At 32.0% G+C, this 15,688-nt stretch overlaps 3 protein-coding genes across 4 annotated transcripts; 2 read left to right on the top strand and 1 right to left on the bottom strand.

Annotated features, from left to right (window-relative positions):
• Positions 1–3,582: 3,582 nt before the first annotated feature.
• Positions 3,583–5,829, top strand: LOC121243572 (UPF0057 membrane protein At4g30660-like). 2 transcript variants are annotated; one of them, XM_041141700.1, is made up of 3 exons: positions 3,583–3,798; positions 4,111–4,276; positions 5,177–5,380. In XM_041141700.1, exons 1-2 carry the CDS (start codon positions 3,709–3,711, stop codon positions 4,246–4,248), a joined length of 228 nt encoding a protein of 75 aa, XP_040997634.1. In that variant the 5' UTR covers positions 3,583–3,708; the 3' UTR covers positions 4,249–4,276; positions 5,177–5,380. The 2 variants fall into 2 exon arrangements, with proteins under 2 accessions (XP_040997634.1, XP_040997633.1); XM_041141699.1 differs by lacking the exon at positions 5,177–5,380 and adding an exon at positions 5,524–5,829 and having other exon boundaries at positions 3,605–3,798.
• Positions 5,830–7,706: 1,877 nt separating this feature from the next.
• Positions 7,707–9,348, top strand: LOC121243036 (F-box protein SKIP1-like). The gene is made up of 2 exons (XM_041141095.1): positions 7,707–8,122; positions 8,533–9,348. Exons 1-2 carry the CDS (start codon positions 7,758–7,760, stop codon positions 9,101–9,103), a joined length of 936 nt encoding a protein of 311 aa, XP_040997029.1. The 5' UTR covers positions 7,707–7,757; the 3' UTR covers positions 9,104–9,348.
• A 681-nt stretch (positions 9,349–10,029) lies between these two features.
• On the bottom strand, positions 10,030–10,752 carry LOC121243038. The gene is made up of 2 exons (XM_041141096.1): positions 10,436–10,752; positions 10,030–10,338 (listed from the first exon to the last, which is right to left on the bottom strand). The coding sequence occupies exons 1-2, from the start codon at positions 10,566–10,568 to the stop codon at positions 10,103–10,105; spliced, it is 369 nt and encodes a 122-aa protein (XP_040997030.1). The 5' UTR covers positions 10,569–10,752; the 3' UTR covers positions 10,030–10,102.
• Positions 10,753–15,688: the final 4,936 nt, after the last annotated feature.

Genomic DNA, 15,688 nt, shown 5'->3' with positions numbered 1-15,688 from the left:
TATCAACAATCTCACAAGAGATATACAAGGCAGTTTTTGCTAAAACATGAACTACATCATTGGCCTCTATTCTAACATGATTAGCTGACCAATGATCAAAACCTAAAAGTTTATGTTTGATATCATTGATAAGCATTCAAATGCTACAATCCTCAACTTTTGTAATGGCTTGGATTACTTGAAGAGAATCTCCCTTGATTACTTGGAGATTCCCATCTCTTTATATGATTTCTTGTTGTTCCCAAGTTGCTAGAATTATCAAAATGTATTGCCTTCAAGTCCTGCAGAATCTGTTTTGAATGTTGCACCACAATGTTTGGGTGGGTTAATTCTCCTTGGAGGCAAAATCATTCCTTTTCTACCATAATCTTCTTGCAAATACTGTTATCTCTTTCATATTCTCATTCTCAACCATGCGGTAATACATCCCTGAAGAACATGTTCAACAGATTTTCCTCCTCTAAACAAATGTGATAGTTTAAATATTTCACTACTTTCTTCTTATTAGGGCTACAAATGAACAAAGCAGCTCGTGAATAGCTCGAGCTCGGGTCGTGTATACTCAATTCAAATTCGATTCATTTAATAAATGAGATGTTCGTAAACACTAATATAGGTTCGAATATTAAACAAGCAAAACTCATATAAATTCAGTTCGACTCGATTTAGACTCGTGAACAAATTCGTATAAGCTCGACTTGCCTCGTTTGAGCTCGTTTTGAAACTCAAAATATGTTTTATATATGAATGTATTATATATATTACATGTTAGTTATATGTTATATACTTAATATATATACTTAATTTATGTATAGTTTCCCTTATTTAATATATATATATGTTATGTTCCCAAAATGTGTATAAAGATAATTTGTATAATAATATATCATACAACTACAACTATTGATTTATTATATTCTCTATATGTATTAAATAGTTTAGTTTATTACATTTATCTTGTGTATTTTTTTTTAATTTATAACTATAAATTATTTTTATAAAAGAATTGTGAATCAAAATTATTTGGTTGAATAGTTAAATGGTTTGAGTTTTTTTGTAAAATTAAAAAAAAATATTAATCAAAAGATAAGATTAAAAAATTTCAAAATAAAAAAATCGAGTTTGAGCTCGAGCTACTCGAGTTTGAGTCGTTTGTTTATTTTTAGTTGAGCTCGAGTTGAATTTGAACAACATTAATGGTTAACGAACTGAGTTCGAACAAGGATATTCGAGTTTTACTTGAGTTTGAGCCGAGTTCGAGCGAGCAAACATGTTAATCGAGCTCAAGTACCCTTGTTCGAATTCGACTCGACTCGACTCGATTCGTTTGCAGCCCTACTTCTTATAGAGATTCAAGTTTGTTGGAAGTGCTTTTAGGCATGCTCTCCACAAGAAAACCTTGTCTACATTTGGTATGTTCAACTTCCATATTCTTGACCAAATTTCTTTATGTCTATTGCTGCTAGGAGACTGCCCTTTAGCTCGAACTTGCATTTCTTTTTACATATGATAAACACCCCTCACTAAGAATTGTCCATTAGCAGTGCCTCTCCATATTAACATATATGGACTATTGCAATGACTTGTAGGAATTTTCTTTATGATCTCAGCTTCATCACTTGAGAAAATGTCTTCATTCAGTAAATACCTCCATTGTTTAGTATATGCTTCTCCAAATAAATGAAGGTTTGCCACCAAGCTTTGCATGTGAAAATGAACCCTTAACAAAGTATTTCAACTTTTAGAACTTGTGAAGCTAAAGAATTAGCTTTGAACTTTGTAGTTTAGGACTTGAGAATTGTGACTGTCAATTGACAAGCTAAACATTTAGTTCAAAATCTTTAAGGTTTATGGATTTTGAATCAAGGTTGCATTTGGATGTTAAGTTGAGTTGAGTTGAGATGATAAAATATTGTTAGAATATTATTTGTTAATATTATTATTATTTTAAAATGTGAAAAAGTTAAATTATTTATTATATTTTGTATTAGAATTTGAAAAAGTTATAATGATGAGTTGAGATAAATTGAGATGGGTTTAGGATCCAAACGAAGCTAGCGTCAAGGCCCCATTTGGAATGAGATGAGATGAGATAGTTTTAGATGAAAGTTAAAAGTTGAACAAAATATTGTTAGAATATCACTTTTTTAATATTATTTTTGTTTTAGAATTTGAAAAAGTTGAATTTTTTATTATATTTTGTCTAGAAATTTTAAAAAATTGTAATGAAAAGATAAGTTGAGATCAGATGAAATGAAATATTTTCACTGTCCAAACAGGACAAATCTTTGAGCAAGTTCTATTAAAAAAAGGACCATTTAATTAAAAATAATATATAAAAATAGACGTGTCTCGGACTTGCACTCCTAAGATTTATATGTAGATTTACTAAAAGCAAAACTACATTTTTTTTTCTAATCTAAAAGCAAAACTACATACTTGGACATATGAAAAATAACTTGCAAAGGAAAGTTTCTATGTTTAGTAAATCTCGGAAAACATGAATTTCATTTTGTTACTAAAAATGTATTAAAGAATAGTTATATATATAATTTAACATAATAAGTTAGACATATTTTGTTAGGTTCATGGATTTTGAATCGGACTCGTTTGTTTTTACAAATAATATGAGATTAATTGAGATAAAATTAAAAATTGAATAAAATATTGTTAGAATATATCTTTTTAATATATTTTTTTTAGATTTAAAAAAATTGAATTATTTATTTTATTTTGTATGAGAATTTAAAAAATTATAATGATTAGATGATATGATATAAGAATGGTTATGAAAACAAATGAGGCCATTTTTTAAGTTTTTTCCTTTTATATATATATATAAAAATGAAACGTCAAATCTTTGAATAAATTTTGAGTGTGCAAATTCTGAACAAATTCTATAAAAAAATTATATATATATATATATATATATATATTTATAGAAATAGACCTATCTCGAACTTTCATTCCTAAAACTTTATAGGTAGATTTACTAAAATTGATATTAAAGAATAATTAAGTATATAATTTAATATAATAAGTTAAGACTTATTTTAGAATAAGAAATAAGGCCTCAATTTATAAGAATAATGATATATACAAATTCTAAATGTAAAAGCCTGATGCAGATATTTTATAATAAACTAGATTCCATTGTAAAAATGCATAAAAAAATTCAATTTTAAACTGTTGATATTGCATGATTTAATTTATCACGAATGACAAAATAATATGTAAACTCTTAAATTAGATTATTGTTCTTTTATATATATTTTTGTAGAAAATATTCTAACCTCAAAAGAATTTTATAAAAATAATTTTATAAATTAATATAGTTTAATGTGGTTAATTAATTTATAAAAATATTTTTATACTTGAGCAGTACTATTTTTCTACGAGCTGTTAGTTCGCTTAGATACTGGTGGACCAAATTTCTTATTGGGTTCCCCGCACCGTTTTGATGAGATGTCAAAGTTTGATAGGTCAATGAATGATCCTCAACTACCGTTTTCGTCCGTTGCTTCCGCGGTCGCAGAGAAGTCCGTAGTCCTTACAAGATCGGAACCTGTCTCTCTCTCTCTCTCTCTCCCCTATTTGACTCTTTTGTTCCCTTCTCCATTAAGATTCCTCACCACTATTCTCATATCTAAAAAATCGCAACCGAACGAACTCTGTTTCTCTCTCGGTATTTACGGACACCAGTTGAAAATGCCGAGTCGCTGTGAGATCTTCTGCGAGATACTCATCGCAATCTTGCTCCCTCCTTTGGGCGTTTGTTTTCGCCACGGTTGTTGCAGCGTATCTTTCTATCTCTCTCGCTCGTTCTCTGTTTCTTAGAAACTAAAAATACAACGAACTGAATACAATTTTATTTTTTTTGTCTGGAATTCAGGAGTAATTGAAGCTATTCTTTTCTTTTTATTGTCTTCTGAGCTCCATGATTACTATCTTTGTAAAAGTTTTGAGAAATTTTGCTATGAGCTAAGATCCACCGATGAAATCAATAAAATTTCTTGCTTGCCTATTAAAAAAGATATTATTGATGTCCGTTTTTGCTTGTTTGCATTTTGATGAAACAGAGTATGAATCTATCTGTTTGTGATTTTCCAGGTTGAGTTCTGCATTTGTTTGCTCCTGACTATTCTAGGTTACATTCCCGGAATCATCTATGCTCTCTATGCCATCGTGTTTGTGGATCGCGATCAGTACTTCGACGAGTACAGGCGTCCCCTCTACGCCCCCGCCTAGTCCCTTTGGCTCGCATGATCGTCCTTATGTATGAGTTGATTTCGTTTCTATCCAATTCATTCCTTACGTATTTTGAGGACCTGTGCTGTTTAAACTCGATTCAGTTGAGTGAAATGAAGATGTTGTTTGTTCACTTGGATGGAAGTATTTGAAGAGAGTGATCTAAATTTCAGTTTTAAGTTTAAATATGGTTTGAATGAAGAAGGGAAAATGCGAGATTTGATGAAATTACTATTGTTTTAAGCCTTACGCAGATTAAATTTGAAATAATTAGATGTTCGATGTTCTTCATCTTTCAAGTATTTGTACTTGGAGTAAATTTGCTCAAATCCATTGATTATGCGTTGTTAAAGTTGATGTCGAGCCATTCATAAACAATTGCCATTCAAAATTATTTGATTTCCGATGCTCAACTACTGCTGCTGCTTGAAATTGCTAAATTCAGTGAAGTTTTCAATGTTTTGTGGTTTTATCAAGACATGGTACAGGAGCATATCTCTCTCTCTCTCTATCTCTCTCAAATCGTTCCGTTTTTCTCTTGGCTTTTTTTAATAGTTCTTTATTTAGTTCTTTAATATTGCTGTCCGTTTTGCGTAAAGCAAATCAAAGTCCTTTCTGCTTGAGCTTTCTCCTTTGTCAGTCCATGGAGATGTGCCCCAATGTTATTGGATTACATTTTTCTTTAAAACCCATGATTTGACCGATAAAAAAAATAGTTCTTTATTTGGTTGAGACAATGGTGGAGAAGAAAAGAGGCAAGAGCCCCTCATGTGTTCTCTTTTCTCTGTGTTCCTAACTATATATGTTTAGCATCCAAGTGTTCTCAAGTCTTAATAAATTTATTGCCCCAAAATTTGTTCGTTTCTATCTTTTCTTGTCCACCTTCAATGAATGTATAGAAATACCTTTGATTTTATGTTTCTTGCAGATGGAGTTCTGTATTGGCTTCCATCTGTGTCTGCTATGTTATATGTTCATGGACTAATTTGTCCTTTATATACCATTTTGTTTGACATCATGATCTCTACTGTCATAAAAACAACACCAACTCATGCCTAGTTGCTCTTCATCTCTTTGCCTCTCATCTTGTGTACGCTATAAGTTGATGATATTCAATTTTTTTAACATGTAAGCCTCTCTATTTGTAATTTCCCACCTTTTTGTCGAGATGAGCGTCTGCATACATACGGCCTGCATGTGTTTGCACACACATGTGCATTTGATTCCGATGTTACCAATTTATGTTTGATTTGTTTCATTTTGGGAAAATTTCAGATCGCATGATGAAGTAGAACTATCAGATGGGATTTTTCAGGTGATTGATTATATAAACAAACTAATGGAAACTTCAGCCAAGGATGTAAATGATGGCAACCGGTTCTTGGTTGAGGCTACAGTTAAACTTGTGTAAGATGTAAATGGTGGCAACCCATTAGCTTTTCTTCATAATTGTTCATTCATAAGAACAGGGCAATATTGTTTAACACGAAGGTTTTTGTTAATTTCCATTCATATGTTCAACTACGAAAAACCATACACTTGGGAACATTGTTTAAATCAATTCAAATTGCTCTCTCTCTCTCTCTCTCTCTCTCTCTCTCTCTCTCTCTCTCTATATATATATATATATATATATATATATTAAACATAATTGTACAAGATTGAATCTGAGAGCCTTGGAGATTTTATTCACCTTGAAGAAGAAGACACCACACAAAATCAGTTAGCAACAGAGATTGAGATGGAAATGCAATAAGATTTGCTTAGTACTTTGAGCTGGTACTTGAATATGTTGCCTAGGCTGGTTCATACTATCTTCATTACAAGTTTTTTTTTTTCCTCTCTCTTTAAGCAAGCAAATTTCATTAGAAAAAGAAAAGATGATACATGAGGTAGGGGTGGCGGTAGGGTTCCCTAACAAACACCCCAATATAATAATTATAGTGCAAAAGTGATAGAAGAAAAGAAAATAAAACGGGTTTTGAGACTAATTTCTTGGTCTCCATCCATGCCCCTACAAAGAGGACGTCATCTTAAAAGATAGTTTATAAGTAAGTCACCCCTAGAGGCGGTAGAAGTTGTGGGTGCACTGCAGTTTGTTGTCTTAAGATATTTTTTAGAGAGATCCGTAATTCCTTTTTTCAAGATCATTAGTTAGGAAAAGTGATAACATAGTAGAAAGACCGACGTCGCATCGGATGGACTGATGACATTAATGGTCTTGAACAACATTGTTAGCTCAGAAGGACTTTGTTGTGAAATGGACAATTTCTTGAAGAGTAATGTTATGGAATGTGCATTGTCGAAAAAGGTGCAGTGATTTGTGAAGGATTTTCATCAATCTTTTTTCAATTAACTGGAAATTGTCATGAAGGACGTTCATGTAACGATGTCCTCCAAAACTGACATTATGATAGGTAATGATTTGAAGGTAGAATCATTAGGAAACATAACCATCGACAAAATTCACTATTTGGAAATGATTTATACAATTTTTAAGTGTGCAAGTTCTGTATATTTACATTAAAAAGAAAAATTTTACTAATCATCTTTACACCATACACTACACATAAATTTTTATTTTATTTTTTTTATTTTTATTAAATGTGTGGTGTATAGATGATGAGTAGAAGAACTCAATTAGTTTAACAAGAATAAAATAAAATAAAAATAAAAAATCTGAGATTCACATGAAAAAATTAACTTTTTCATAATGAATCTGCATCTTTCAAAGTAAATGCACAAAATTTACACACATGATATAGGATTAAACTTATCACTACATTTCATGCTCACAAACCATTCTTTAAAGAAGATTTGAGGATGTTTACTGACTTTTAGAGCGTTGGTATTGAACTCATCAAATGAGTTTGATATTCAAAATTTGATAAATTCATGTTTAAAATTACTGTGTGGGATTCACCAAATACAACAATCTGAAACTTTGAGTTACAATGCATTCCAATTCATTTTCAAATTTGAAGACTCACTATTCACACTCTATAACTATTATTTTATTTACTTAAATGATTATTTTCTAATTTTGAGCCACAATATATTTAAGTTAGGAAACAATAATTTAAGTATCAAATTAAATTATTAATTAACATATAGTTAGTGTAATTGTAAAATATAAAAAAAAATAAATTAAAAATATTATTATTAAAAAATAATATTATATTATTATTTTGATGAATCTAATAATTAATTTAATGTAAAATTATGAATAGAGAGATTTTAAATTTATAAAAAATATATACATTTTATCAAATTTTAAATATGAAAATGATAAATTGAATGCTAATCCTCTAAAATTTTGTTGTCATTTTTTCCACCTTAAACCCGGGGGGGGGGGGGGGGGGGGAGCCAAAAACAGCAAACAGGAAATATGAATGAGCGACAGCGCCGACACGTGTGTTGCGAGATGGGTACTAAAGTCTAAAGAAGCTCTACCCACAAGACAAGCAACTAGCTAAGCGAGAGACACTTTCGAACCAACCACCCTCGAAATGGACACCGAGGACGTAGGAGCAGAGACCGATTCAGGAACCAGACCCGGGCCCGACTGGGCGGAATTGACCCATGAGTGTCTCGCCAACATCCTCTCCCGGCTCACCCTGGAGCACCGATGGCGCGGAACCATGCTCGTCTGCAAGTCCTGGTTCCAAGCCTTCAAAGACCCTTGTCTCCACTCGTCTTTCGACCTTGAGCCCCACTTCGACTCGGCCGCCGATTCGGCTCGCTGGTGGGCCCCCGATTTCGAGAGGAAGATGGATTCCATGCTCCAATCCATCGTCGTTTGGAGCGACGGATCCCTCTCTGAGATCCGCACCCGTCACTGCTCTGATCCCTCTCTCTTATTCGTCGCTGAAAGGTATACTCATCAGCGCACTCATATTCATATATATATATATATATATATATATATATGTGCTTTTATTGGTTCTCTTGTTATAGGACCCGTTGGGTTTTTGTTTTTGAATTTGTCCTTGAATTATTGAATTGTTCTTTCCAAGTTTTGACCTTTGTTGTGATGCTATATAGCTTTTTTTTTTTTTAATGAAAAACTTAAGAGAGCTGGGAAAAAAACTACCTCTTTGTCTTTCTGTTAATGAAGTCATCTTTCTGTCATACAGAATTCAGATTTATCAGTTTTTCTGTTGTAGCTTCTTAGTATAGTTATAGATCGTTATCCCCGTTGAGAAGTTTGCTCTTGTTGGATTGCTGTTGGTTAATTAGGATATAAATAAACAAATTGAATTTCGACATATATTTCATGTTCAGGTGCCCAAACCTTGAGGTTCTTTCAATCAAGAGCTGTCCGAACGTTACTGATAGATCAATGGCTAATATTGCTTTCCATTGCACCAAGCTTAGGGAACTGGATATCAGCTACTGCTACGAGATTTCTCATGCATCGTTGGTACGGATTGGAAGCAATTGCCCAAACCTTAAAGTTCTGAAGAGAAACCTTATGAATTGGTTGGATCCTTCCCAACATGTGGGAGTTGTCCCTGACGAGTATCTAAATGCATGTCCACAAGATGGGGACTCGGAAGCTGCCGCCATTGGAAAATCTTTGCCTTATTTGGAGCATCTTGAAATTCAGTTCTCCAAGTTGTCTGGTAGGGGCCTTGCTTGGATCTGTGAAGGGTGTCCAAACCTCAAGTACTTGGATTTGTCTGGTTGTATGAACTTGACTGGTCGGGATATCGCCAGTGCATCATTGGGTCTGAAGGATGTGGAGATTAAAAAGCCAAATTTCTATATTCCAAGGTCAGTCTTTCACACAGAGAGGTATGATCATTGGAGATTGTATGATGAGAGGTTTCAAACAGATGTTTTCCAAATTTGATCGGGCAGAATTGTGATTTGATTGGTTTGCAGAAAGCAGCTTCTCCATGCTGGTCTATGGAGCTCTTGGCAAAGATTATGTAGTCTAAGTTACCATTTATGTCTAATTAACTCATGTCCGGTTGATTTCGGTGGTGATTGTTTTGTTCTGTTTAATTTGTAATGGATTTGTGTATCAAGGATCATACTTTCATCTACTCCTGTATGGTGAATCCATATTTACCAAAGATATGCCTATTAAATTTCCATAGACTTACTACTTCTAATTTATCTTTTCAAAGCACTGCTGCTTAGCTTCTGCCAAGAGCAATCTAGAATCCGAACTCCTCCTTTTGTTCTTTTAAACGTGTTAGTGACCATTTAACATAATATGTGACAGCTTTTGAATTATGCATGATAGCGGATTTGTGCTACCAAATGGATGGGTAGGATTCCATCTTCCTTTTTATGGATAATTGGAGGCTTGCCTAAGCTGCCGACCATGGAATTCTCCAATGTTTAATTTAGTAAGGGAACTAAAGAGTAATATAAGAAGAAAGAGAGGAAGAAGGTGAGGTATATTGAAATCTTGGCAATCGTTACTTGGTGTCACGTCTCATTTCCTGCTTGAGAAATGTTCTTTATTTTGGATTTTGTTATTCTTTGAGCTGATGGGGCCAATATTTTGTAATCAGCTCTGCATTATTTGATTGCTATTGGCATGTTGAAAAAATTTAGATTATGCAGACATTGGGGCTAATAGGTGGGGAGTTGTAGTTTGGTCGAGCTAGGAAATTATTAGGCTTGGCTTCGTTCCATGCAGTGCTTCATGTTCATAGAGCTCAAGGTCTAAACATCTTATGGCAGTGTTGAGTTCATTAGATCATCACCTTAAAGCTAGTTTGGTGATAAACAGAGGTCTTTTGGACTGTAATATAATCTGAAGAATTGAGAAAGCTGGTCCTTTAACATTGGGGAAAAAAAGGACACAAGTGAAGTTTAATGATCACATCCGTGGAGTTCAAAAGAAGAAAACAAGGAGCAATCCAAGTACAACATGCCTAAGCAACACCGAAAACCCCAAACAGGGTCGAACTAAAATGGAGTTTGTTCCACTATGGGAATTACGATGGTGCTTAAGGTCATTGGCACCACCATAAATTGCTTTTGCCTTCTGGGAAACCCTTAGAGGACGTGCTGCTTGAACTACTTCATTTCTTCTTTGATCACCTGCTTCTCTGTTCCTGTCATTCATGTCTGAATAGAAAGACTATAATTACTGACTAATTTTGGTCTTAATTGGTTACTTTATTACACAGATCAACCTAAAAAACAGAGATTATCAAGTGCTTACAGTTGAGCTGTTTTCTGGGATTCAAATGCGGCTTATCTTCTGCTTTTGGGGTGAAAGTGCTTTGGCATGCTGAATAAGTAAGAAGTTTGAGGGATACAATGAAGAAAAGCCATACAAGTACTGCTATCTTCATGTGCTCTTGATTTTGTTGTTGCCAACTCTATCTTAGGTGCTGGGGGGCTGTCAAGGAATGAGAAAGGAAGTTTAGGCTGCTGCTAATGAATGAGGACTTTAGAAGCAGTAAGCTCATCATTTATAGTGTCCATGGCTGTCCTAGCCTGATGAGAAAAATATCCCAAAAGACATGGTTTTGGGTTCTTTAACTTGAATGGGAATGCATTTTCTGATGAAGAAGAAAATATTTGAGATTCTTTGCATTTTCTCTTTTCTCCATTCTTCTCATTTTTTGGGTGGCCATTGATGGAAATGAAAAGAATAAAGAGGTTTTTATTCCAAGGAATATTTAAAGTCTTCTTTCGGCTTAAAAAAAAATAGTAATCGAATATGTTTTATTCGTAGAGAAATCCCAAAGCAATTGCATGGCACTGTATCCCCATGTGCGTTATATTCGAACCTCTGCTATAAAAAAGTGATTTTTTTTTTCTTTTTACTTCAATTTTCTTTCATGTTTGGATCTGCCCTTTTAGACTCCCTAATAGATCAGAGCGTATGATGCTCAAAAGTATTTGTATCTCTAAAATCTACATGCAATTTGGTAAAATAATATTTGTGCAATCCAATTGAGTTATTTATCCCTAAATATCAAATTTTGTCAGATTATACCGTTCATTCTGTTGATGCAATTTTTCGACATGGTTGTAGCCCAACAATATGGTTGAGTGACCCACAATGATAACCCGGGTGTTGATCCAGTACTCGGATGTTTATCTATAAAATAAATAATAAATAAAGCATAGAAAATGTAAATAAAGAAATATTTATGTGGTTCAACATAAAAGGGTACATGTACAAGTCGTTTGGGTGCAAAATCCACTATGTTTGATGATTATACAATCTCTCATGGCCTCAAACAACCCTCAATACAATGAAAAATATAGGGTTAAAGTGAGGTTGAAGAAGATGTTTTCCTTCTGGAGAGGGAGGATCCCATGAGTTGTAGACAAATTGTAGAGTGTCTAGATTTGTAGAGATTATTTCATTTTATATATAGTCTCCATCCTTTTTTAGAGTAGCTGAGTCCTACTTGCCTTATGTCACTTTCATATTTTTGTATGTCAATCAATCACTTTTGACTTTATCTCTTTTTTGTCTTATCTTTTCTTTTTATTCTTGACAATGGGGGATTTGAATTAAGGAGTGGACCCTAGTTCATTTTGTATGGCGCATTCAATCATAACAGTTAAGATTGATTAAAAAAGAGTGAGATAAGCAATTTGACCCTTCAATCACTTTGTATTTTTTTTTTTTTTTTTTGGTGTTTAATGATGTAGTGTCTCAGCAATATTAAAAATGGTTGACTACCAAATTACGAGTCATATCACTCATTACATGAATATGATTTCACTCATCATGCATGGTCCATCTTGTTACATTACATATTTCGTCATCTTTCTCTTGTTCTTTCTCAGTGGTCATTAGGGTCCTCTTCCAAAATTGTAAATATTTTGGTATTCTGATTTGATTTTGTTAAGATCATCCATTCAAATAACAAAATAATTTATGAGCTTCATTGTATTTTGGACTCTTTTCCCTTAGCACAGTGCACACCAGTTAATTCAAAAGAAAAATATTTTAATCACAAAAAGATGTTTCAAAAATAAATCCATAATTCGAGTGGTTTAATGTGATATATTAAATTGTAAAATAGATTTAACGTATCACATGAAACCTATTAATTTATGAATTTACTTTTACGTGCCGTATGTATAACTTCTCTTTCATTTCCTTTCATTTTTCCAACACATATTTATTGGTAAACTAGATTATTCAATAACTTGTAAGTGAGACTCATTATTCTATACATTATTCGATTGTGATTTTTATTTTTTTTTTAAATGTTTTAAAATATATAAAAAAAATGGTTGAAACTTATAGATCAGCTTTCTCGATTAGAAATGGCGGTCACAATAACATTAATATCGGTCCCAATAGCATTAATATCCTATCACAAAATTGCCTGTGCAAGTAGCTGAGCTTTTGTTTATTTCATTGGTAGAGATTTTGAGTTAATGGATAGGCATGAACTTGGCGTTCAACTTCAGGCCACCTACCAACCTAAATCAACCTTTCTATCTATGGAGAATATTATACTCAGAAAATTAAAACACACTCTAGATTATCAAAGGAGTAATAATTTGTACGTATAAGCCTCAGATATACAAGTTATGTACAGTCTTTTTGTAAAAAAAAAAAAAAAAATGAATTCTACTTCAAAAAAAAGTACTATTCTTTTTTAGTGAGATCATTTTTTTACGATTTATATGCACGAAACTTGTTTATTTGAAACTTGTACATGATACTCAAAAGCAAAAAAAAAAAAAAATCTTGCAAGAGAAACCAGTACTTTAGATCTTATAACACAGCATCGGCAAAGTTTACAAACTGAATTCAACTTTACACATTATAAGCAAAAAAAATAAAAAAAGGTCTCTAATATAACAAACCTGAGAAGAAAAAGAACATAAACAAGGAACACTTAATGCTAGCTTGCAATCAAATAAAGCAATATTGATCTTCTGTGTTTGAGAAAAGAGCTTAAAAGATGTTTGAAGAAGAAATAAAAACTAGTTGTTACATGAACAAACCAAGGCAAAGGGAGAAGCAAAGAAGAGAGCCAACATGGAAAGAAGATAACTGGTTTCGAGCTGCTGAAGATCCCTTGACACCAGGAGTACGTGTTCCGAATGACCCCTTTTTTCTAATGTAAACTCCAAGCTTCCGGTTGTAAAACGAATCATCTGTCAATGGCGTCTCTTCCTGTTGCAGATGCTGCCGGCCAACAATTCTGCCAAGGCCGGGATGCAAAGCCCTTTTCTCTAGATGAGCATGAGCCGAAGAACTTGGAAAAGTTTGACAGAACAAGAGGAGAGCAACTAGTACTGAGAGACAGAATATCCTTTTCATCTCAATCATCATGTCTGTCGAGAGAAAAAAGCAAAGCTTCTGGTGTACAAAAGACGCCTAATATTCAATGGAGAACTTGAACTTTGGTGCTAAGGAAAAAGATGGTGGAAGGCTAAAGCAAACAATAGCTTGACAATGATATATATATTATTTGGATTAAACAGTGGAAGATGGATACGACAAGATGGAGTTTCTTGTCCGTACGCTAACCGAGTTTGTGACGAAGTCAAGCCGTCAAGACAGACCAAAAATGAACAAATTCTCATGACTTCCTACGACATATTTCATCCTTACATTAATTAGTATTCAATCCACATGGTGTGCGCCTTATTAGATTTCGAAAGATTTTTTCTCCAGATTTGGGTTCATTTTTAGAAGAAAAATGCTATTTTGACCATTTTATTTGACTCTCGTTTTCATATCTCATATATTTTAATTTTTTTTATTTAATAATTAAAAAATTAATTATTAATGTATTGATATTTTTTATATTTTTTAAAAATATTTTAAAATGATAAAAAATATATATAAATTAAAAAATAAAAAAAATAAAAAAAAAATTAACTAGTGGTAAGATGAAATGGTATATTCAGAACGACAGAATAGCACCGTGATAAACACGTGTTTTTTTTTACCGTTCCAAATTAATTTTTTTTAAAGTAATAACTACTATAAAATGCTCTTTGTTTCATATTTTTGTCTCTTCATTTTGATCTATTCGTGTATTTTTTTTTTTAATAGTTAAAGAAATGACTTTTAATAAATTAATATATATTTTTAAAAAAATATTTAAAATAAAAATAAAAATATATATAAATATACTAGAGGGTATGACCAACGGTACACTCTGGAAAAGTCTTTTTATCTTTATTGAATTAGTAATCATGAATAGTAGGAAACCTTTAATCTTTTATTAATCTTGTAAGAAAATCGAGTGGATTTATTGTGATAATAAAAATAATATAATAAAAGATAAATGATATTTATAATTTTAAGCTGTCCAAATCCCACCAGCTTCTTTAAAAAAAAATAGAATCCATTAAAAACGAACTCTAATTCTATATCTAGTATTATTTAAAATAATAATAGAAAAAAAATAATAATATACCAAAAGAAAATGAGAGAGAAAATAAAGACAACTTGGTCAAAAAAGTCAAGACCTCCGGTAAGAAGATATTTGAGAAGCTACCTTTATCCCAACCAAAAAAAAATAAAAATCTATCAGACAAAAAATTCTATCAGATATTTCAAAAGAAACTAAGAAGATATTTTGAAATATCTCAACTCTATCTCATCTTATTTTAAATGTCATCTTATTTTAAATCTTTAACATTTTTTATCTAATAATTACGACTTTTCTAAACTTTTAAAAAGATTACAAACAACATTTTTAATCTTTTCAAATTCTAAAATAAAAATAATATTAAAAAATTATAATCTAACAATATTTCACCTTGATAATATTTTTATTTAATTTTTTTCTCATTTCTCAACATTTTATGAAATATCATAACTCAAATATTTTCACTATAATTCACAAATTATTTTACTACTATTTACATTTCTCATCGCATCTCAATCTCCAAGTATCTTTATTGACCTTTTATCCGTGCACCAAGAAATATATGAAGACGAAGTCCACTTTTTCAGCTTAAGTTACGTTTAAGTAGTGAAGTATTCTGAAATATTCAGTAAATAGTAATAAAAAAATAATATAATATTAAATAGTAATGAATAATAGGTATAAAATAATAATAAAATATTAAATAATAATGAGGTATTCTTATCCGTACCCAAACTATACCTTAAGCTTATGTAATACAAATTTAAAATGCCATACATGCGTAACTATTTTTAAAGAAAATTCAAAGATTTAAAATAAATAAATAAATAAACCTATAATTTATTAAAAACATCATTCGTAAAAAATACAGTCAAAACACCTTGACGATTAACAAGTCAAGAACATGGGGTTTCAAATCCCGATGCCAAATATAGACCGAATTGCACAAAATGTGAGAGAGCTGGAGACTTCCCTTGGTTTAAATCTGGATTGATTTAAAAAAAAAATCTGGGTGAAACAAGCCAATCAGGTCATCCACATCCAAAAAATCATGCATTCTTTAAGTAAATAATAATCTTAAGAGTGAGGCAGGTTCTCAAGAATCT

Source organism: Juglans microcarpa x Juglans regia, chromosome 8D (assembly GCF_004785595.1).
Source record: "Juglans microcarpa x Juglans regia isolate MS1-56 chromosome 8D, Jm3101_v1.0, whole genome shotgun sequence".
Classification (NCBI taxonomy): Eukaryota; Viridiplantae; Streptophyta; class Magnoliopsida; order Fagales; family Juglandaceae; genus Juglans; species Juglans microcarpa x Juglans regia.
This window is presented reverse-complemented; position numbering and strand designations above follow the sequence as displayed.